Raw genomic sequence first — 23,855 nt, 5'->3', positions numbered from 1 at the left:
TTTTTGCTTGTAAACAGGCTTGTAAACAGGAAGCAGGAGGATGGAGTCATGGCCTGATTTTCCAAAGGGAGGTCAAGGGAGGGTCTTGTATGCTCGTTGAGTGCCTGCTTAGTGCCATTCTCATTTTGTGGTGGAATGTCGACAGCAGTGATGATTAGAGATGAAAACTCTCTTGGTAGATAAAAAGGTACGCAATTTACCATAAGGTATTCTAGTTCAGGTGAGCAAAAGCTTGAAGCAGCACACCAGTTGTTGTTTACAAGGAGGAACACCCCTCCCCCTTTGGTTTTGCCTGAGTCTGCTCTCTAGGAGCAACGAGGCATGGAGAAACACTTGAATTTTATGTCCATATCACCCGTCAGCCAAATTTCTGAAAAGAATATTGCAACTATTCACGTCCCATTGGTAGGAAACTCAAAAAACGAAGCTCATCCATCTTGTTCTCAAGTCGACCATCTCCGTCAGCACCATCTCAACCAGTTCTTATTGTAAACTGACATTATGATGTAATTTCAATTAGCCTTACCCGTTGGGTTGCCACAACCACGAAGACATACATTGAAATGCAAGATGCTTCCAATCACAGATAGCCACAGCCGTAAGGTACTGTACCTGTCTGTCTGATTCTCTGGCAGGGGAATGTGGCAGTCGGGGGGTGGAATGTCCAGAGCTGGGGGGTGAAGGGGAGGCCAGGGTGGAGGAGGTGAGGGAGGGGGTCATGTAGCCCCTCCCCACGCTGTCCCTGCCCCCACCCAGTGAGGAGGGGGGGAGAGGAGAGGAGTCCAGGGCCACGCTGCTCACCCGGCTCTCGATCTCCTCCGCCCTCAGCTCAGTGCTCTCCTTCTCCTCCTGGATCAGCCTGAGAGGAGATGGGGAAAGAGAGAGTAAAAGAGAAAGGGGAGGAAAGGAAAGGAAGAGAGATGAGACGGAGGAAGCAAGTGGAGGTCAGTGGAAAAGTAAGGAAAGGAGAAGCGAGAGGGAGACAACAGAGCGAGAGGAGTTAAGGAGAGGAGAGGGTACAAAAAGAGTGAACATAACTCACGTTTATCATTTTACTCCTAAACTGAGGATAGCCGCAATGAGATGAGGAATAAATGTTTGTGGTATCAAAATCAAATCAAATCAAATTGTATTTGTCACATGCGCCGAATACAACAGGTGTAACACCTTGCTGTGAAATGCTTACTTACAAGCCCTTAACCAACATTGCAGTTCAATATATAGAGGTAAGAAAATATTTACTAAATAAACCAAAGTGAAAAAAAATTATAATAATCTAACCAAAAAGTAACAGAATAAAAATGACATAACAATAACGAGGCTATATACAGGGAGTACCGGTACCGAGTCAATGTGCGGGGGGAAAGGTTAGTTGAGGTCATTTGTAAAGTTTTGTCGTGCCCTCTTCACAACTGTCTTGGTGTGTTTGGACCATGATAGTTCGTTGGTGATGTGGACACCTTAATAATATGCTTGTGGAATAAACCTCTGGATTGAGTAAAGCACAGGAGGTGTGAGTCTTTCTTTCTGTATCTGCGGTATTCACTCCTGGTTTGGACAAAGCAAAGGCAGAGGTAAATTTTAGATATGTGTTTTTGTATGTGGAATTGACCTCAGGATCACCCATTGAATGGGAACAGAAGATATTTCATATGTGGCAAAAGGGTTTTTATTGTGATTTCTATACAACGTGTTAAATCTCATGCTGTTAACCGGCCCCTTTGCTGTGTGAACCTAACTCATGTTAGGTTGCCTCTGATTATCTGAACGGGCGCACCTGCTTGGATCCCCTTGTAACGAGGGAAGGATACACCTTTCTCTCTCTCTCCTCCCGCACTCGTTACAGCATCAAACGCTACCGCAACAGCCACAGCCTGTTAGCTACCAGTCTAACAGAACCAGTGACGAAGCAAGCACGGACGAGAGGCAGACGGAAAGAAGCAGATGGAAAGAAGCAGATGGTGGGCACGTGTACCACGCTCACTGGGAGTTCGACAGGGTCCATCGACTACTGGGAATCTGGTGAGCTTGTCCAAACATTGTGTGTGTTGAAGTGTGGAGGCGAACATAATTGAGGAAGACGAGGCCAGGAATTGCTGTGGTAGCTTACTAGTAGATGGTGGTGGAATTACTGGTGTGTGTGTGCTTGTGTGTTCTTGACTAGTGGAGCGAGTTTGGGTTCTAGATTGAGTTATTATTGTAATTATGTCCCGTCGTTTTGGCACCCCCTATTTTGATTTGGTTTAGTCCTTCACTTCGCTATTGTTCCTGATGATTTAACATAGACTGACAGACAGAGTTATTTAGTGATTCAGACGTCAAACTGTCGCCAGTTCTGTCTTGCAGTTCTTATGAGAACGGATGTCGTCAGCCTATTTTTCAAAGTCGTTCGCAGAGAGGCAGGAGGGTGGGCAAGGAGGTGGAAGATGAAGGAGTGGGGAGAAAGTGGAGGGCAAGGAGGTGGAAGATTGAGGAGGGAGGAGAAAGTGGAGAAGAGTTTCCCAGGGTTGGGTGCAGATGCTTGAAATGTAGAGTGTTAGAAAGTGGCTTTAGCAGCGGATACAGAGGAAGAGAAGGTAGAGAGGAGGGAGTTGGGAGGATGATAGGTCCTTCGGAAGTTTAATTTTACTCCATTTCCACTCAGCTGCCCGAAGCCCTGTTCTGTAAGCACGCAGTGATGACCATCTGGGTAAGGGCTGAGTGGGTAGGGTTGGAGGAAATAAAGTCGTGATCAGAGATATGGGGGGGGGGGGTTGCAGCGAGATCAGTAAGAGAACAGCTTCTAGTGAAGATGAGGTCAAGCGTATTGCCTGCCTTGTGAGTGAGAGGTGGCTGGAAAGGGTGAGGTCAAAAGAGGACAGGAGTGGAAAGAAATAAACTGAAGTGAGGCGTCGGGAGGTTAATGTCACCCATTACAATGAGTGGTGAGCCATCATCGGGAAAGGAGCTTATCAAGGTGTCAATCTCATTGAGGAACTCTCCAAGGGCACCTGGTGGGCGATAGATGACAACAATGTTAAGCTTGAGTGGACAAGTGACAGTGACAGCATGGAATTCAAATGAGAGGATGGACAGATGAGAGAGGAAGAGAAAATCTCCACTTAGGAGAAATGAGTAGCCCTGTGCCACCACCCTGACGACCAGATGCCCTCGAACTATGAGAGAACACGTTGACGACGAGAGAGCAGCTGGAGTCGCAGTGTTCTCTGGGGAAACCCATGTCACAGTCGGGGACAAAAAGTGTCGGGACTGAAGGGCAACGTGGGCCGAGATGAACTCAGCCTTATTGGCCGTAGATCGGCAGTTCCAGACGCTACCAGCGACCCAGAATTCCATATGGGTTGTGCGTGCAGGTACACTAAACTAGAAGGGTTGCAGGAATAGGGTGGGGAGACGTCTGTAAAAACCTGCAGGGCGAGGAGTGAACTGGGATGGGAATCACACACATCCTTGCCAAAGCTACAAAATGAGATCATCAGAAAATAACTTGTTAAGATACTCAAGTGAGAGAGTAGTGTGATTGACTGGTTAGGCAGAGCTCCCCAGGCTCTGGTTTGAACCTGGAGTGGCGTACACTACCTTTCTTTACCGCCTCACAAATCTTCTTTGGTAGTTCTGAGGCATTTGTAGGTGTGTTAAGACCTCAAAACCCCATTATTCCTGTTGCGGTGTAGCTGAATACTTACTTGATCTCCTTGTTGATGGCCTCCAGTTGCTCCTGCAGCATGATGGCAAGGGTCTGCACGTCCGTCTGTCCGCTGGGCGAGAGCAGCTCTGAGCCAAACAGGGTCTCCCTGTCGTCCTCATCATCTGAGCAGCCCCCCTCGACTCCTCCCTCGAACCCGGGACCCAGCATGTTGCCACTGTCCCACTCTCCATACTGTCGACAGACCGGGGAGGAGAGAGAGAGAAACAAGAGAGAGAGGAGGGAGAGAGGAGGGAGACAGAAAGAAAGGAAGTATGAAAGAATTAAGCGAAAGGGGAAAAAGTAGAGATGATTAAATGAAAGGTTGCCTCGTCATGTTTTTCCTACAGGCAGTCCAACATGACTTGGAATGCTGTTAGCTACTTTAATCCTTGCGTATAAAGTCACAGCACAAACAAAATGGCCCCCATGTGTAGGAGTGACAGGTCACTCAGTCAATCACAAATAATGAAAACACATTAGGCACCACCCAGGGAGCTAGCTTGGTTCTATACTGTACGTTGTGGGACAGGAGTTAGGAGTTGAAACCCTGATGAAGACAGCATAGCTGTCAAAACGTATATTTTTTGCATTGGAGCCATAAGTGTGCACCATTTATTTTATTTTCGCAGGTTGGCTATAGCCCTTACAGTATGGAACCAGGCCACCAGGGAGCTACAGTCCTGTAGGTAGTCAATGAGATCCTCACCTTGTTGCTGTCATCCCTGGGGGGAGCCCATCGGCCGCGGTGTGCCCTCCGGACCACCACGCCACTGGAGGAGCTGCCATAGCCGGCTGGGAGGGAGCCACCACCCTGGGGGTAACGGAGCTCTGAGGCACTCCCTGGAAGAGATCTTCGAAAAAGGGTGGAGGGAAGTGAGCTCACGTTGCTCGTCCTACAGAGTTTGTGAGATTTTATGAGATGAGAAAATAAAATTGCTTTATTCGTTATAGCACTTTTTTTTTTTTTAAATGTATTGCCGCCATTTCCTGAATAAAATTTACTTTTTGAATGAAAAAATATTTCAAATATTCAAACAAATTGAGTTATTGTGACATTTGATCCTTAATCACAACAATGGTTTATTCGTTACATTCACTACATTAGAAAAAAATCTAATTCTACATCAACTGACAGAAAGTGAGAATAACAACGTAAACTTAAAATCAACTCTTTGTCCTGTTCGTCTCTTTGCTAAATATTTTTTAAAAAACATTTAGAAAGTCTATTTTACGAAGAGTAAAGTGTTAATTTTCCCTCGAAAGATAGAACAAATGTGTTAATCAGATGCGTTTATTAAAAAAAAAATGTATTTATAAATACCCTTGAAGCTCCATTGTGGCTAACCTGGAATAGGAAGAGCCAGGCCTGCCCCTCAGTTGATCCAGCTCCAGCTGAATCCTCTCCAGCTCAGCTATGAGCTGGTCCTAGGAGAGAGAGACAGGAGCAGAGTACAGTACAGGATTACATAATATCACAGTAAAGAAAAGTTTCAACTTTTTTTTACATGCATCTATTGCCCTATTAAAAGAACACAACAAAGCCCGGATACAGAAGCAGGCAAGAATAACTAAAGAACAGACAGAACTAATTGATCACAGAAGTCTAGGTCTCAAAACACTGTTGTCAGTGCAGAGCAGTGTGACTGGTCTCCGGTTCTTGCAGCGAAACACATAAACCCTTGCGATGATAAAGAGGAAGTTGCATATCGAGACTAGGGAGTACTCCAAAAAATTAGGTGGTTCAACAAGGGTTCTTCGAAGATCCTCAACGTTCTTACTCCATTTCCACTCAACCTTAGGGTTCTTGGCACTGACGATTGCCCCCAAAAGGTTCTTCCATGAACCCCATAGGAGGCGGGGTTCCTCAAGGGACCTCCTTAGTTGGTGGGGGTTCTTGCAGGAAACTACAAGCTTTCCCAAGCTTTAAACATCCCAAGGAGCACTGTGCAAGCGATAATATTGAAATGGAAGCAGTATCAGACCACTGCAAATCTACCAAGACCTGGCCGTCCCTCTAAACTTTCAGCTCATACAAGGAGAAGACTGATCAGAGATGCAGCCAAGAGGCCCATGATCACTCTGGATGAACTGCAGAGATCTACAGCTGAGGTGGGAGACTCTGTCCATAGGACAACAATCAGTCGTATATTGCACAAATCTGGCCTTTATGGAAGAGTGGCAAGAAGAAAGCCATTTCTTAAAGATATCCATAAAAAGTGTTGTTTAAAGTTTGCCACAAGCCACCTGGGAGACACACAAAACATGTGGAAGAAGGTGCTCTGGTCAGATGAAACCAAAATTGAACTTTTTGGCAACAATGCAAAACATTATGTTTGGCGTAAAAGCAACACAGCTCATCACCCTGAACACATCATCCCCACTGTCAAACATGGTGGTGGCAGCATCATGGTTTGGGCCTGCTTTTCTTCAGCAGGGACAGGGAAGATGGTTAAAATTGATGGGAAGATGGATGGAGCCAAATACAGGACCATTCTGGAAGAAAACCTGATGGAGTCTGCAAAAGACCTGAGACTGGGACAGAGATTTGTCTTCCAACAAGACAATGATCCAAAACATAAAGCAAAATCTACAATGGAATGGTTCAAAAATAAACATATCCAGGTGTTAGAATGGCCAAGTCAAAGTCCAGACCTGAATCCAATCGAGAATCTGTGGAAAGAACTGAAAACTGCTGTTCACAAATGCTCTCCATCCAACCTCACTGAGCTTGAGCTGTTTTGCAAGGAGGAATGGGAAAACATTTCAGTCTCTCGATGTGCAAAAATGATAGAGACATACCCCAAGCGACTTACAGCTGTAATCGCAGCAAAAGGTGGCGCTACAAAGTATTAACTTAAGGGGGCTGAATAATTTTGCACGCCCAATTTTTCAGTTTTTGATTTGTTAAAAAAGTTTGAAATATCCAATAAATGTCGTTCCACTTCATGATTGTGTCCCACTTGTTGTTGATTCTTCACAAAAAAATACAGTTTTATATCTTTATGTTTGAAGCCTGAAATGTGGCAAAAGGTCGCAAAGTTCAAGGGGGCCGAATACTTTCGCAAGGCACTGTAACTGCCCAACTGAAACATTTGGATTTGAAAGACAGCAGGTGCAGACACTCAACTAAAAAAATGTTAAAGATCGCCTCAATTTAAGGTACGTTTTGTCCCTTGTATGATCTAAATTCATACTGTTTTATGATACCATTTATCTTTTCATATTTGTGCAAATCTTTCTAAAATGGACAGAATCCAGTGGATATCAATCAAGCAAAAAGGTATGAATATGTAGGCTATAACAATGTGTTGAAGGCTAGCTGTGTTGGGTGGCTATCTGCTCACTTTTGTGTCTGTGTCTGCAGGTAGAAGAGGCGGCATACAAAGGTATGTCAATTGGTATTGGTACGTCATGCAGATCCCCTTTACCATCCTTCTCCCTTGCCTCTTCAATGAATATCCCATCGGCCTTTACATTATGGACACGGTGTGGGTATGAAAACCATTATCAGAACAGTTTTCATCGTTCACATTCACCACAAACACCAAGGTACGAACGCTGTCGAGTGCATGTTTTGTTAATCTGTATAATTACAACATTTTTGGATTCACAGACTTCACCCTCCCTAAACCTCCGATGAATATAACAGGGAACCTGTTCGATCAACATGCACTGCAAATTCATTCTGGCTATGGATACGGAGAACATCAACACATTAGCATCAACACGCCAGATTAAATACCCATTGGACTTGGGGCTCTGCTGGGAGTTTACCTCATATTTCATATTTGAATTCCGCTTTGCCACTAAAATCAAAATAAACGCTGAGAACTAAAACATTGTGTTATTGTTGTGCGTATTGTTATTATTTATAATAACGGGGGGGGGGGGGGGTAGTTCAAATATTAACCCCAAAAAGATTCCTCAAAAGGTTCATTGAGGATACATTAAAAGGAAGAACTTATAGGGGTTCCCCCCCCACACAGTTTCAATTTGAACAACTCCCAAAGGATACTCCAGGAACCGTTTTCTTTTTAGAGTGAGCATAAACTACCTACCCTATTATTCCAAAAAGGGTTTGCAAAAGTCAGTGTATAGCCGTAAAAAGGCAGTCCAAAGTCTTCCTGACAGTTTTAAGTCGGTATAAAGTACAGCTGATGTGCTCATCACATGTATACACAGATGTAAATTACAGCAAAAACATACATAATTAAACCTAAACCGACTGGATACAATAAGGGGAAGACATGTACCTTGTTCGCTAGCAGATCATCTTGGATTTTCTTCATGTTTGCGAGCTCCTCTGACAGGGAATTCTAAATGAGGGGAGGAGTGATTGTGCCAAGTTGACTCATGTTTGCTGTTGATTACGTTGATTTAAAAAAAAAAAAAGACTTACTGAGCATTAATGGTAATTTTAGCTTAACTTAGCAAATGGTTAACAAAGCTTTAGAGCACCTTCTCCTCGAGGGCAGCCATTCTCTCTTTGAGGTGAAGCTGCAGTCTTTCGTTGGACTCGGACAGTAGCTTGTCCACCGTGTCCGAGAGGCGTTTGTTGTGTTCGTCGTTCATTTTCTCTCTCTGCCTTGCCTGAAACGTAGACAAAAGGACACAGTCGGGGGGGGGTCAAGGTAGAAAACAGATGTGAAGGAGAAAAATAATAAAAAAAGCAGAACCAACTGTTTGGTTTCGGGTAGCAATAAGAGTTCAAACAGTTCACAAAGACAGGATTTGGTTTCAACTGATTGGCCAAAACGGAGGGTACGGAACACAATGTAACACTTCACCACTTCTAGCCGGCATATTGCGCCGCAACTTGTCAGAATCCCGCATGAGACTTAGTAAAAGGCAAGTGGACAAACAAACAGAGCATTATTACCCTCTGCAACGCCTGATTTTTCTCTTCAAGTTGTGCCTCCATCTGTCGTAGTCGCTCCTCAAAGTTCCCATGGCGCTCCTCGGCCTATAAAAGAGAAGCGAGAGGAAGTGTCTGTACATGGGATCAAACATAAACTCAGACTAATACATTGAAAGATAGATTGGCTGCCAATAAGAGGACAACTCAGGTCATACAGACGGAGAGACGGAAACACGGGAGAAACACGGGAGACCGACAAAAACTGAAACAGAGACGGACGCGTTCGGGTAGAATGTGGAAAAGAGACGGATGGACAAATCAAACAGACAGTTCCGATCCACACTTGAAAACAGGATCAAGACCGCGAACGCACACGACAGTACCTTGTTGAGGGCAGCCACTCTCTGGGCGAGCTGGGCCTCGATCTCGGGCAGTGTCTCGGCCCTCTGCAGGGTCTGCTGGAGCTTCTGCTTGGCGTCATCCAGACGCTCCTGGAGCTGCCTGTTCTTCTCCTCACTCTGACAACACACAGGAAGAGAGGAGGGAAGAGAGCGGAGCTGTACTAAAATCCAAGTCTGAGTCCGAGGGCCGTTTTTCGGCACCCGGATTAAGCCTTGCCCTGGACTAACACACGCTTTCAATGGAGATTCTCCTTTCAGAATGATTTACCTGTCCAAGATACATCTAGATCCAGGAAATTGGCCATACGAATCAGGCTCTAAGTATTAAAAGACGTTACTCTGGATATAACCTATCCATTTGTACAGGGTTACTGTACATCTATGTAAGCCACGCTCGTAGTCGTTCGTTAACCAATTACCTGTCTGTGCAGTGACTCCTTGCTGGCCAGCTCATTCTCCAGCTTGTCTTTGACGTCATGTAGAGAGGTTGCTTCCCTCTGAGCACTGAGGTACCTGCAAACGACATGGACACATTGTTAGCAGGGGGGGGGGGGGTAATGCAGCATTGTAAACGCAAAAGCTATTTGGCACGAAAGGAACGTAAACGCTTTTCACCAATCTAAAGGCGCCTAAATGATGTTTAAGTGCATTTATGCTCCACTACATCCCTGACCATTAGTTATGAACTTCCACTCCTCACAGCATGGAGAGACACAAGCCAACTCTTGCAGTGCGCTGTGACAATTGAAAATACCCAAACAAGTGAGATGAAACGGCGAGATAAAGAGGTAAGCTGCGAGGTACAGGTGTTGGTGACACCTTGGTGACAACTTTTCCGATAACGAGGAAAACACCCGGTGGTTTGGCACCATAGTCCCGGGTGTTAGAAATGGTGTTAGAAAGAGGGTTACCTGCGCTCTAATGTAGTGATCCTCTCCTCCATATCCTCCCTTTGGCACAGAGCCTGAATGATGCAGAGACATAGCGAAGCATGTTTAAAACATCCAAAGAAACACATCAATTATACAGGGCACACTGTACCACTCTGAACAGCATCAAATGGCAACCTAAACATCTAACAGGGGAATGTGCACATTCAGAATTGACTACTGATTGACTATTCATTATCACATGTGTTCCGTCATTGTATACGTGCACAGGTCCTCTTGTCTATCGTGTCACTTACGGTTCTTCTTTGGTTTTCTATCCAAGAGGTACAACTTTAGTATAGGTATCACAATATAGGCACGCATGTGTAATATAAGTAGCTAAATAGGCCTTTATTATGTATTATAGACCATTTACTATTAAAGGAGCAACCTGGGATTGGTACAGCCATTTGTTTGGACTTTGAAATGAATGGCCATGATGAATATGACTCATAAATGCCTCTTTTCCCCAAATTCATACTAGGCATTCCAATGCTCTGTGCTTTGAGATATTTGCTTTGGATGAACATAGTGGGATGGAACAGTCGCTGGAACAGAGAGGCCCGGGAGCTGATAGAATCTAAGTCAGGTGTGGGCAAACTACTGCCCGCGGATCGCATCTGGCCCGCCAGCCAATTATTGTTATTTTGTTTTTTTGCGGGGGAAATTATTATTTTGTGTGAAATAAATGCTCCAGGCTACATTTGAACATCTAAAACTAAGTAGAGAGTATGTAGAAATGATAATGGGCGTATTTACTTTGTAAATAACTTCCTTATTTCTGGCCTGCAAATCGATTTTGACAAAGAAACCCCCCCCCTCCCCTAGTAGAATTTCATAATCCCGATGTGGCCCTCTAGCCAAAAGGTTTGCCCACCCCTGATCTAAGGCCTTGGCCAAGAACAGATTGGCCTGACATACCTCCTTCACATCCCTCTGGAGCTTCTGATTGGCCTCCTCCGACTTCGTCACTTCCCTCCTGGCGGCTGCAAGCTGTTCCTCTATTTCCCCAACCTGACGTGACACGAGGAAGAGCAATACGATGGTTAAGGGACAATAAGGGACCGTAACAGAACAGAGGGCCTTCATGAGTGAAGACGTGAAGCACTGGTTTGGGCAGAGGCAGGTTTATGTTAGCTACATAGAAAAAGACTGTCATGCACTGTGTGGTTTTTGCAGAACAGATGCAATGCTATGACTGTCCACAAGAGGGAAGAGGAGAACTGGTTTTAACAATCTTCATACAACCCCCAACCCAAATCTATTTTTCTTTATCGCTCTTCTCTCTCTTTCACCCTTGTTCTCTCTCTCACGCTCTCTCACACACACACTATTCTTGGGAATGGTTCATAACGGTATAGGCTAGATTATGGTTCATTATAAACTAGGCAATGCATACATGTAGGGCAGGCTACTCTCTCTCTCTCTCTCTCTCTCTCTCTCTCTCTCTCTCTCTCTCTCTCTCTCTCTCTCTCTCTCTCTCTCTCTCTCTCTCTCTCTCTCTCTCTCTCTCTCTCTCTCTCTCTCTCTCTCTCTCTCTCTCTCTCTCTCTCTCTCTCTCTCTCTCTCTCTCTCTCTCTCTCTCTCTCTCTCTCTCTCTCTCTCTCTCTCTCTCTCTCTCTCTCTCTCTCTCTCTCTCTCTCTCTCTCTCAAACCAACCTGTCGACACATAAGGGCCAATCTTTCTTTCAGCTGGGAGAGCTCGGCTCTCTGCCGCTCTATCTCCGTTTCTCTCTGTCTGTCGATCTCACCGTCGTCCAATCCAGAGGAGGGTCCATTGGGTAGGCGCTGTTGTCGCCGGGGAGATGGCATCGAGAAAGGAGAGCGATGGGGAACAAGATGAATTAGACCCATCATCAGACGGTTGACGATCAAAGAGACAGACTAAAGAAGAAAACGGCATCATAACGCCAATTATCTGCTAACGTGCTGCTGTTAACTTTAGGACACTAACAAACACAAACACTGGAAACGACGTGCATGAATCCCCCCCTTACGTCTTTCCCGCCGTCCAACCCTTGTTGTCGTCTTTTAATTTGGTCTCTTAAAGAGATCACCTGCAAGAGAGGTAAATGGTGAGCAAAATATATAGAATGCATTTTCTTATTATCGTGAAATGGAGCTTAAACTAGCTCTAATAAAACATGTGTATCCCGTATGGCTTTTACCTCTTGAGCAGACGCTTGTAGTTGATCCTCCAAAAGGGTCACTCTCTCAAGGGCCACACGGAGTCGCTCTCGAACCTTATGGGCCGAAAAATAAGAAATGACTGAGAAACGCTGAGAAACGTGTTTGTATGGATCTTTTCCATCAAAGCAACAAACAAAAAAAAGCGACTGTTGAGAGAAAGCTACAGTAGCTGCTTATGAGTTGGGATGGAGACCCCAAAATGGCAGCCTGGTCGCCCACCTTCTCATCCAAAGCCTTGTGGTGCTCAAACAGGGACTTGAGGGCCTTGAGGACCTCCACTTCACTGGAGACCCCCGCCGGGGACTGGGCCTGCCTCTTCACCACCGTCATCCTCAGACTGCGCTCGTGACGAGACACAAGACACTCCAGGTGCTCTAGTAGCAACTGCGGGAGGAGAGAGAGATAAAGTGATTGAGGTAGAAGAAGAGAGAGAAAGAGAGCGAGAGAGAGGCAGAGGAGTAAGAGATGCAAGGATGGAGATGGAGAGAGAGGCAAAGTAAAAGGGGAGAAAGAGAAAGGAGAGGAAAAAGAAAGAAAAGGGAGGAGAGAGAAGGTAAGAGAGGCGGGGGAGGAGAGGGAGAGAGACAAGGAAAGGTGGCAGAAAGACCGAGTAAGATTGTTTAGAGGGAGCAGAGAGGATTGGAAGAGCATAAGGTAGCAGAAAGAGAAGGGGGAGAAACACGTGGAGAAAAAAGGAGGGAAGGAGAAAATGTGAAGGTGAGTACTAGGGAGGAGAAGAACGAGTATTTCGAAGTCGATGCCACAACTATGATGTGTGAGAAAGAACAAACACAACTGCTGTGAGAGTGCTAGTCAGTAAAATGGCCGATAAACATCTTACACGTGTGTTGTTTCTCTCTGCCTTGAGCTCAGCAATCTCCTCTTCCCTCTCCAGTAGCTGCTCCCGGCAAACATTCAGCTCCTTAGTCAGCACAGCAAACTCCTGCACAGCCCCAAGCAACATAACATTCATGAACAATATGGGTGACCTGTAACATGCTCACATGCACACAATCAAAGTAGATGCAAAATGACAGGAAATATACTTTGACTTGCAAGGTGTGCAACCAACTCTGTTAACACTCACTCACACACACACACACACACACACACACACACGCACACACACGCGCGCACACACGCACTATCAGTCTCAGGCTCGTAACCTCCTCTGTGAACTGGCCTTCAAGGATTATGTCACTGTGTTACACAATGATACTGCACTGAAATGCAATGGAGAGGCGAGAGACACTCACAGCATTGACGTGTCACTTACAGTGCAAAACTGGAAACACACTGTCAACAACAGCATTGCCATCACAAGGTAATATAACATGCAACCATTGATTAATTAGTCCTTATGATCACAAGCCTTCCCGGTAAAAAAACCTGATCTCAATTACTTGGAGGGGGAGAAAAACACCAACAACTTCAGCTTCATTTTGTAGGCACAAGGTTTAGAACCTTTGTTGTTGAGGCACAAGAACCACTTGACTACCTTTAGACTAGAGGACTGCAACGCAAAGCCACAGTAACAGTTGCATTCGAAATGCAAATCGGAGATAAGAGAAGGGGGAGTATACAGATGGTGACACAGTAGGACCGTTGGCGCTCGGCCTTCTGGGATTGGTCCTTGTTTGGGTTAAAGCTCTGAATTTCACTTGGCATCTCTTCTCATTTCTTTTTTCATTCCATCTCTCTCTTATTCTCGCTCTCTGACTGTATGGTCATTGGATAGGCCATGGGCTCCTTTCATTAGCACTCATATTGAAAGAGTAAACACACAAACTTACCCTTTATCACATGGTCCAAGTAGGTTGGCGTGTGCTACGTATACTGTACAGTTCACATACGTTTGTTTGTTTATTGTACGGAATGTGTGCTGTGTACTTACATATGAAACGTATTAGCTCCAATCTCAAATCACAGAACGGTGTTGGGGTACTGTTCCACAATCTAGTTTTCACAATAAGCTGTGTGTGTGCCCAGGTAAGGGATGGCTTAACAAAGATACGTTTCATCGAACCTGATTTAAATCTGATCTTTTTGAGGGAGCATTTACCCACTGAAGAAGATTTAGCCCTCCACCTACGGTGGCCATGAAGGTCAATCTAATGAAAAATATGAATATAGTACTACTGTCTAATTCCCTATTAAGCTATTGCCAATAACTGTATGGTTATGACCGTGCTAAAAACAAAAAACAAAAAAATCCCTCACTCTGAGATGAACAATTGCTAAAAGAAAATGCTGAAACAACCAAGGGAGCAAAAAGACAAAAAGGGAACACAAGCACAAATCCTCTCCATGTGAAAGCGCAATACTAGTGTGGCTATTCTAAAAAGGCAGTAGTAGAATGAATTGATGTCCCTGTCTACAGCCTATAGTTATTTCTCTACGTGGTGGATGGAGCACACTGATCTGTCACTACAGGGACTTCTTTCGAGCCAGCTTGGCTCTGCAACTGACACATACACACGCACGTACGAACACACTCACACACACATGCGGTCGCACACACGCACGCACCACACACACGCGCACACACAGCGCACACACACACACACACATAAGAACACACACACACACACACACACACTTAGACATGCCCATCACACCCACATTGTCACATGAACATATACTGACAGTACCCACACTCATACACCGATGTACTATACACAACCCCCTGTACTAGGCCTGGGTGATATACTGTTTATACCGTATACCGGGATATTTCAAAATACTGACGGGGTTGGTGGGTGCGTGCTACGCCACTGCTTCTAACCATAAGTTAAGTATACCTATAAGCAATCGAAGATGTAATAAATGATATCCAGCTCAGGCCTCCAGCTATGCATTCGGTTTGCTAACTTGCTAGCTAAGTGGCTAGATGTCAAGATCAAGCTTCTTGGTTACAGCAGATACATTCAATCTCCTCCTAGATCAAGATCCCTAATGTTTTTATTTTTTATTTTTTTTAAAGTGCCCCTTGTGTGCAAATTCGGTAATACATGGTACAGAAACGATATGACGGTATGAAAATCTGGATATCGCCCAACTGTACCCCATACACACCCAAACACAACTGCACCACACACACACAAGCACACACACTATACTGTACCTGTGGCAGGGCGATGGACAGCTGTCTCGAGAGGGAGTCCTTCTCGTGGCCCAGCTCTCTGAGGCGTAGCTGGGCCGTCCCAAGGCTGTCTTGGGTCTCCCTCAGGCTCTCCAACAGCCTCTCCCTCTCGGTCAGCATGTTGACCATCAGGGATTCCAGGTTCCCTGTGCTGCCTCCCTCGTCACCCCCGCCCCTGGATTCCCCTCGGCCACCGTAGCCCCCTCCCCCCATGGCCCCACCAGGGCCTCCAATCCCAGCCCCAACCCCAGGAGAGGAGGGGCCTCCTCCTCGCCCGTCCTCCGAAATGGTGGGCATCACCTCACACATCATCATGAGACTGGAGAGAGTGTGGTGGGCTCCAGGAGAAAACGTCTATGTTAGGAGTGCTTGTTTACGCAAAAGCCCTGTGTGCAGGGGTTCCGTAGGTCAAAGTGCGTGTACGTGTGATTTGTGGACAGAATGTCAATCTGTTACCTCACTTGCATGCGAGCTTCTGTTTGAGCCTGTTAATCTCATCACTGAGATGACAGTGTTAAAAAGAGAAATCGTTGCTTTTTTTCTTCGTCAAAAATAGCTTTCAACCAGTCGTGTTCAACGCTTCCTCTTCACTCTCTCTAATTTTATCTATTGCCTTACTTATTTTCTCCAAAACAACACCAACAAATAGGCCTAGTGGATTTTTCTCTCTCACAGCTTTTTCTTACTATGCAACAATCTGAGTTTTGTTTACCATGATGGAACTATGTGATCTTGAAGGACCAAAGCAGTAAGAAAGTATCTATGGGAAACTGGGCTGTGGTTTGAATCTAGGATTGGCTGAAGGTGAGGAAGGGGAGGGGCCGCAGGAGAGGAAGGCCCACCTTCCGACTCGGTCCACTGGTTGGGTCTTCACAGCACCGGGAGCGATAGCTGAAAGAAATTAAGATAAACGAAGTGTCACACTAGGCCCACCTTAGTTAACACACTGTATACAACAACATAGAAGTTAGGCCAATACTACTACTACTGTAAGACAATGGCACAAACAGAAACATTGTACTGCAACTCTTTGTAAGTGTAGACAGATAATAACCCGAAATATGCAATTTAATGTACAGGGCATGGGTCGTGTTCAGCAGGGCTGTAACGAATCTCTTCGTGGTCTGAGGAGGAGTAGGAAATATCGGACCAATATGCAGCGTGGTAAGTGTTCCTCATCATTTATTTGACTGAACGCACAAAACAAAATAACAAAGTGAAATGGAAGAAACTAAACAGTTCTGTAAGGTGACATACACTAAACAGAAAACAATCACCCACAACTCAAAATGGGAAAAACAGGCTACCTAAGTATGGTTCTCAATCAGAGACAACGATCGACAGCTGCCTCTGATTGGGAACCATACCAGGCCAAACACAGAGATACAAACATAGAAATCACAACATAGAATGCCCACCCCAACTCACGCCCTGACCAAACTAAAACAGAGACATAAAAAGGAACTAAGGTCAGGACGTGACAGTACTCCCCCCCAAAGGTGCGGACCCTGGCCGCAAAACCTAAACCCATAGGGGAGGGTCTTGGTGGGCATCCGTCCGCGGGGGCGGCTCTGGCGCAGGACGTGGACCGCACTCCACCATAGTCTTGGCCCACTGAAGTGGCGCCTTTGGAGCGGCGACCCTCGCCGCCGACCTCGGACGGGGGACCCTTGCAGCGGGCCCCGAATAGACGGGAGACTCCGGCAGCGCCGGACAGGCGGGAAACTCCGGCAGCGCCGGGGTGAAGGGCGACTCTGGCGGTGCCGGACTGAAAGGCGGCTTTGGCAGCGCCGGAGTGAAGGGCGACTCTGGCGGTGCCGGACTGAAGGGCGGCTTTGGCAGCTCCGGAGTGAAGGGCGGCTCTGGCAGCTCCTGACTGATGGGCGGCTCTGGCAGCTCCTGACTGATGGGCGGCTCTGGCAGCGCCGGACTGGTGGGAGACTCCGGCAGCGCCAGAGTGAAGGGCGACTCCGGCTACGCCGGAGTGAAGGGCGGCTCTGGCAGCTCCTGACTGACGGGTGGCTCTGGCAGCTCCTGCCAGACTGGAGAACCTGGAGGGAGGAGACGGAGAGACAGCCTGGTGCGTGGGGCTGCCACAGGACCCACCAGGCTGGGGAGACCTACAGGAGGCCTGGTGCGTGGAGGAGGCACCGGATGGACCGGGTTGGGGAGGAGCACTGGAGATCTGGTGCGCAGCCTTGGCACCACTCCTCCAGGCTGGATGACCACTTTAGCCCGGACCCTCCAAAGTGCAGGCACAGGTTGAACCGGGCTGTGGGTGAGCACTGGAGATCTGGTGCTTACCACTCGCACCTCTCCCTTAGGCTCAATGCCCACATTCGCCCGGCACGGGCGGAGGTCAGGCATAGCGCGCACTGCACCCTCCCAGCGCCCCGGGGACACAGCACGCAGCGCCGGCACAGGATACCCTGGGCCGAAACGGCGTACCGGAGACCAAACACGCTGGGCCGGCACAATACTCCCTGGCTGGATGCCCACTCTCGCATGGCACTTGCGAGGGGCTGGGATGTAGCGCACCGGGCTAAGAACGCGCACTGGAGACACTGTGCGCTTGACCGCATAACACGGTGCCTGACCAGTACGATGCCCGCCACGGTAAGCACGGGGAGTTGGCTCAGGTGTCCAATCTGACTCTGCCACACTCCCCGTGTGCCCCTCGTGCCTGTTGCGCTGCCATGCTAACTTCTCATATCGCCGCCGCTCGGCTTTAGCTGCCTCCAGTTCTTCCCTGGGGCGGCGATATTCCCCAGCCTGTGCCCAGGGTCCCTTACCGTCCAAAATCTCCTCCCAAATCCAGGAGTCCAGAACCCTCTGCTCCAGGTTACCACGCTGCTTGGTCCTTTTTGGTGGGTGATTCTGTAACGAATCTCTTCGTGGTCTGAGGAGGAGTAGGAAATATAGGACCAATATGCAGCGTGGTAAGTGTTCCTCATCATTTATTTGACTGAACGCACAAAACAAAATAACAAAGTGAAATGGAATAAACTAAACAGTTCTGTAAGGTGACATACACTAAACAGAAAACAATCACCCACAACTCAAAATGGGAAAAACAGGCTACCTAAGTATGGTTCTCAATCAGAGACAACGATCGACAGCTGCCTCTGATTGGGAACCATACCTGGCCAAACACAGAGATACAAACATAGAAAACACAAGATAGAATGCCCACCCCAACTCACGCCCTGACCAAACTAAAACAGAGACATAAAAAAGGAACTAAGGTCAGGAAGTGACAAGGGCAAATGTTTTAAATGATTTGCAATGGAAAACAAAACAAACAGTGTTCTTATTGGACAAGTTCAGGTGGCACCTCCCCATTTCAAAATGTTTTCTTCCTACTGAACATGGCCCTGTTATTGACAACAAGCAGGAATGGCCCAAACACCTCAGGCTCAAGGAAGTGCGTGTTATACGTATTAGTGTATTCTCTGTGATGAACATAGCCAAAATAAGACCGGAAGTCACCAAGCCTGGTCCTGGAAAGCTGCAAAGTTTTTTTGTTCTGTTTCATCGTATATATAATAAACACACAAGTATGGAAAACCAGGTGCCAAATGACAATGAAAAATATTTTGGTTTCCAGCGAGATAGTCTTTCAACAAATTTGAATGGAACTGAAAGGGAGAAGAGCCATTGAAACTAAATGTGGTAGGGGGTGAACCGTTGAACGTTCTTGACTTTTGATTCCCTTAAATTTATTCTCAATCTTTCTGTATTATGAAATGTAAATGTGATGTAAGGTATTGTATTGATGTTAATCCCCAGTTTTTTTTTTATCCCAAAATGATCTAAATTAAGATGTTAAATAAATAAATAATCAAATATAGTCCATTAAATATGAAATAAATTAGTGTTCAGGCTTTTGTGACCACACGAACTTACAGTGCCTTGCGAAAGTATTCGGCACCCTTGAACTTTGCGACCTTTTGCCACATTTCAGGCTTCAAACATAAAGATATAAAACTGTATTTTTTTGTGAAGAATCAACAACAAGTGGGACACAATCATGAAGTGGAACGACATTTATTGGATATGTCAAACTTTTTTAACAAATCAAAAACTGAAAGATTGGGCGTGCAAAATTATTCAGCCCCTTTACTTTCAGTGCAGCAAACTCTCTCCAGAAGTTCAGTGAGGATCTCTGAATGATCCAATGTTGACCTAAATGACTAATGATGATAAATACAATCCACCTGTGTGTAATCAAGTCTCCGTATAAATGCACCTGCACTGTGATAGTCTCAGAGGTCCGTTAAAAGCGCAGAGAGCATCATGAAGAACAAGGAACACACCAGGCAGGTCCGAGATACTGTTTAAAGCCGGATTTGGATACAAAAAGATTTCCCAAGCTTTAAACATCCCAAGGAGCACTGTGCAAGCGATAATATTGAAATGGAAGGAGTATCAGACCACTGCAAATCTACCAAGACCTGGCCGTCCCTCTAAACTTTCAGCTCATACAAGGAGAAGACTGATCAGAGATGCAGCCAAGAGGCCCATGATCACTCTGGATGAACTGCAGAGCTCTACAGCTGAGGTGGGAGACTCTGTCCATAGGACAACAATCAGTCGTATATACACACAAATCTGGCCTTTATGGAAGAGTGGCAAGAAGAAAGCCATTTCTTAAAGATATCCATAAAAAGTGTTGTTTAAAGTTTGCCACAAGCCACCTGGGAGACACACAAAACATGTGGAAGAAGGTGCTCTGGTCAGATGAAACCAAAATTGAACTTTTTGGCAACAATGCAAAACGTTATGTTTGGCGTAAAAGCAACACAGCTCATCACTCTGAACACACCACCCCCACTGTCAAACATGGTGGTGGCAGCATCATGGTTTGGGCCTGCTTTTCTTCAGCAGGGACAGGGAAGATGGTTAAAATTGATGGGAAGATGGATGGAGCCAAATACAGGACCATTCTGGAAGAAAACCTGATGTAGCCTGAGACTGGGACGGAGATTTGTCTTCCAACAAGACAATGATCCAAAACATAAAGCAAAATCTACAATGGAATGGTTCAAAAATAAACATATCCAGGTGTTAAAATGGCCAAATCAAAGTCCAGACCTGAATCCAATCGAGAATCTGTGGAAAGAACTGAAAACTGCTGTTCACAAATGCTCTCCATCCAACCTCACTGAGCTCGAGCTGTTTTGCAAGGAGGAATGGGAAAAAATTTCAGTCTCTCAATGTGCAAAACTGATAGAGACATACCCCAAGCGACTTACAGCTGTAATCGCAGCAAAAGATGGCGCTACAAAGTATTAACTTAAGGGGGCTGAATAATTTTGCACGCCCAATTTTTCAGTTTTTGATTTGTTAAAAAAGTTTGAAATATCCAATAAATGTCGTTCCACTTCATGATTGTGTCCCACTTGTTGTTGATTCTTCACAAAAACATACAGTTTTATATCTTTATGTTTGAAGCCTGAAATGTGGCAAAAGGTCGAAAAGTTCAAGGGGGCTGACATGCATGCACTGTATGTAACGTAATCTAAAGGCAGTTCCAGAACCTCGCCTCTCCAGACCGGGGAGCACACCGGCACATGCTGGTTCTGTAGCCTTTTTGAGAGAAACTAGTACTGGTACAGTAACAACAATGGGCTGTCCGAGAAGACTACAACTCCCAGACTACAACTTCAAGCTTATTTCTCACACCTGTCCAGTTGGAGATAGGGCAAGTCAGGCCATCAGAACCATGAGTCAGTCTGGGTATCCACTTTAGCCAGCATTCCCTCCATGACCTGCCAGGAGGGTGATGTCTGACTGTAACCCACCCAGCACCTATTGCACCTGAGTTACTGCTGCTGCTATATCAGCCTCTTCCATCTCATCCGGGAGTGCTGAGGAGGACCACCAAGGCCCTCTGTCATGCAGTAGTCTCCAACCCTGGTCCCGGAGAGCTACTGGATGTGCAGGCTTTTGTTCCAGCCCAGCAATGATTCAGCTCTGAGGTAGAGGAACGTAGTGATGCCCAGTGCACTGCCTGTAAAAGGGACTAGAGAGACAGACTATAGAGATGGATATTTACGGTGACACATTGATAAGCAATGTAGAACACTGCCATAAGCTCAAAGCACAAACAGACTGGACAACCAGGCATATTGCCCTTTGCCCTTTAGCCTCTGCACTTCAGGACCAGTACTAGACATGTCCCAAGCCAGGCTCCTCCGCAAAACATCATCTCAATAATAATGTAGAGGTACTTTCCTTATATTTGTGCGGTAGGCTATTCAAACATGTTAATGGCAATACAAATAGCTGACACGAGGATACAAAGGCGACAAACCAGCTCACGTTATTATATAGAGTCAAAGACAGTTGGGCTTGTGATAATATTTCCATCATTTTGTATAGCAAGAGAAGGACAATAGGGCCAACTGCTTTCAGGCATACTCGGCTTATGAAAGCTAGTTGGTCATCTAGCACCATTGTCTTTTATGCGCCTGACACACTGACTAATATGTCACGTGGACTAATATCATCAAAGAGTTACTAAATTATCTCTGTATACTATTTATCATCATTATTGTCATCATCCTCATCATCCTCATAATCTCTGTCAACAACCCACAGCTCTCACGTTGCTGGTTGTGGTTGTTCCCAGTCGAGAATAGTGAGTTATCTCATGGTTGCTCTCTACATGGCCAATTAGGAGCAGGCCCCAATCTTGAACCGCATTAGGTTACTAAAATATAAGCTGTATACCAATGGGGGGTTAAGGGAAATATAAAATGATCGAGAGAGAGAGTGAGATGAGGAAGGAAGGAAAGAGCAAGGCAGCAAAAACAGCACTGTTCACCAGACATTGGGGCGGGGAGGAGTGTGGCTCCTGGCTTTCACTATTGCCGACAATGGAAGAAAGAGGGGCATGATCTGTTCAACATACATTTTAGTCTATATACACAGCAATTACACACACACAGAACAATGATATATTTTACATTTTTACACATTAATGATGACTGATATGGCAGTTGTTTGTCCTGTGTCACATTATCCACAAGAGCGAATACAACATAGCCGCTTTCCATCCATCTCATACCACGAAACGCATCATTGGAATCAATAACTGATTTTTGGCAGCTAGGCAGACAGAATGAAAGAAACGGAAACCAATCAAACATGCCTTTAATCGCATCCCCGACGGTGTTTCAGTGCTGAAAATGACGCGTTTGGACATGCTAGGCATAGATATACCTCCATTTCTGAATGTATGGAAGAAAAAAGACGATTTGATAAAACACAAACAGCCCCAGACAACTACTACTACATTCGTATAAACGAATAGCCTCGACGCACTACCTGTATTTGTCCATGATTTTGAGACATGCCTATGTTCATAAAAACATCCGCAGTTTGCATTAAGATATCTCGATGGTTAACTCTCATCATGGCATAGGATATAGGCTACTCGGTGTATGGACAACAGAAATACACAGAACGGGTTCGAAAATTGCATGTCACACATTTTGGATACAATTTAGTCCAGAGACAAACAAGAGACAAGAATGGTGATAAGAATATTCTCGGAATTGGTTGCTTCCTAAAGGTAGCATATAGGCTACGATTTTTCGTTTATTATAGGCTTATAATAAACTAGGCAATGCATATAACGGCTACATATGCTGTTAAATGTAGACAACATTATATTTATCTCTCTCTCTCTAGGTATCACCTCACCTAACTGTATGCAAACGCAAAAGGGAGCGAGCGCGCGCGCCCTAAATAAATCGCGGTGTGTGTTGCTAACGCACCTGTCAATGCCTGACATTCCGAGCATTGAATCATTTATTTGATTTATTTCCCTCCCTCCAAAACGCTTTCCCCCTCCCTTCCGACAATACAATAAACATAACTGGTTATCGGCTACACACAAACGCGCACACATTTTCACGGACTCATTTGGACCGTTACAATAACGCGTGCATATTTTCTCAATTCATGCCATAAAAAAATGGGTTGCGAGGAGTGGTGGAAGTTCCATCCTTACCACATTCATCACGCGACATCCATATTGTTCAAATCTGACGTTAAATATTCTTCGGATCCATCTCCGCTGATTTTGCCTCTTTCAAAAACCCGGATATATGGTTCCCCCCGTCTCACTCCTTTCCACAAACGGCATAAGGGAGCGGGGAGCAACACTACACCACCTTACCATAGCATCCCCCTCTGTCGGATTGGAAGGTAATGGGTCTTAAAGAAACATTCTCTCAGCATTCTCCGCATCTCTCTGTGATTTACGCGCGCGCGCACACGCACGTACACACACACACACACACAGGCCAAACAAACACCTGATTAATTATAGTCTACAGTAAATGGCTATGAGAGACAGCTAGGCCATGTTGACAGACAGACAAACTTAACCATCGTACATGGACCACACCATGCATAATGGAGACTTGTGACATCCTCAATATGATACGAACGGAACGAATGAAAGTGAACAAGGTGTGCATTAGGCCAGTTGGCACATAGTTTATAGCCCTTCTTAGACACATATCACCTATGTTCTGGTGTCACAAATGTGCGCGATTTGACTGCACCAGATAAGTCATTTTTGTGATGGTGTAACCACATCAGAATTAGGCCGCAGGAATGAGGAGATGCGGTG

General features: G+C 45.7%; 1 protein-coding gene across 8 annotated transcripts in view; it reads right to left on the bottom strand.

The window, feature by feature from the left end:
• LOC110491647 (liprin-alpha-3) overlaps positions 1-23,605 on the bottom strand; it is a 46,665-nt gene extending 23,060 nt beyond the window's left edge. For 3 of the 8 annotated variants that reach the window (XM_090202297.1, XM_090202299.1, XM_090202300.1), the window contains exons 1-18: positions 23,229-23,437; positions 15,191-16,099; positions 12,908-13,009; positions 12,286-12,450; positions 12,045-12,119; positions 11,874-11,933; positions 11,536-11,664; positions 10,798-10,890; positions 9,859-9,911; positions 9,367-9,460; positions 8,930-9,064; positions 8,568-8,651; positions 8,147-8,278; positions 7,942-8,004; positions 5,010-5,113; positions 4,395-4,539; positions 3,687-3,880; positions 613-859 (exon numbers count right to left, since the gene is read on the bottom strand). In XM_090202297.1, coding sequence (XP_090058423.1) covers positions 613-859; positions 3,687-3,880; positions 4,395-4,539; positions 5,010-5,113; positions 7,942-8,004; positions 8,147-8,278; positions 8,568-8,651; positions 8,930-9,064; positions 9,367-9,460; positions 9,859-9,911; positions 10,798-10,890; positions 11,536-11,664; positions 11,874-11,933; positions 12,045-12,119; positions 12,286-12,450; positions 12,908-13,009; positions 15,191-15,523 — 2,208 coding nt within the window. In that variant the 5' untranslated portion in view covers positions 15,524-16,099; positions 23,229-23,437. Of the gene's footprint in view, positions 1-612; positions 860-3,686; positions 3,881-4,394; positions 4,582-5,009; positions 5,114-7,941; positions 8,005-8,146; positions 8,279-8,567; positions 8,652-8,929; positions 9,065-9,366; positions 9,461-9,858; positions 9,912-10,797; positions 10,891-11,535; positions 11,665-11,873; positions 11,934-12,044; positions 12,120-12,285; positions 12,451-12,907; positions 13,010-15,190; positions 16,100-23,228 lie in introns of all 8 variants that reach the window. The other 5 variants (XM_090202293.1, XM_090202295.1, XM_090202292.1 and 2 more) reach the window with 4 other exon arrangements.
• Between the last annotated feature and the right edge of the window lie 250 nt (positions 23,606-23,855).

This window comes from Oncorhynchus mykiss, chromosome 16 (genome assembly GCF_057628025.1).
Source record: "Oncorhynchus mykiss isolate SJ-2025 chromosome 16, ASM5762802v1, whole genome shotgun sequence".
Classification (NCBI taxonomy): Eukaryota; Metazoa; Chordata; class Actinopteri; order Salmoniformes; family Salmonidae; genus Oncorhynchus; species Oncorhynchus mykiss.
The sequence above is the reverse complement of the archived record's forward strand: the minus strand, read 5'-3'. Positions and strand labels throughout refer to the sequence as shown.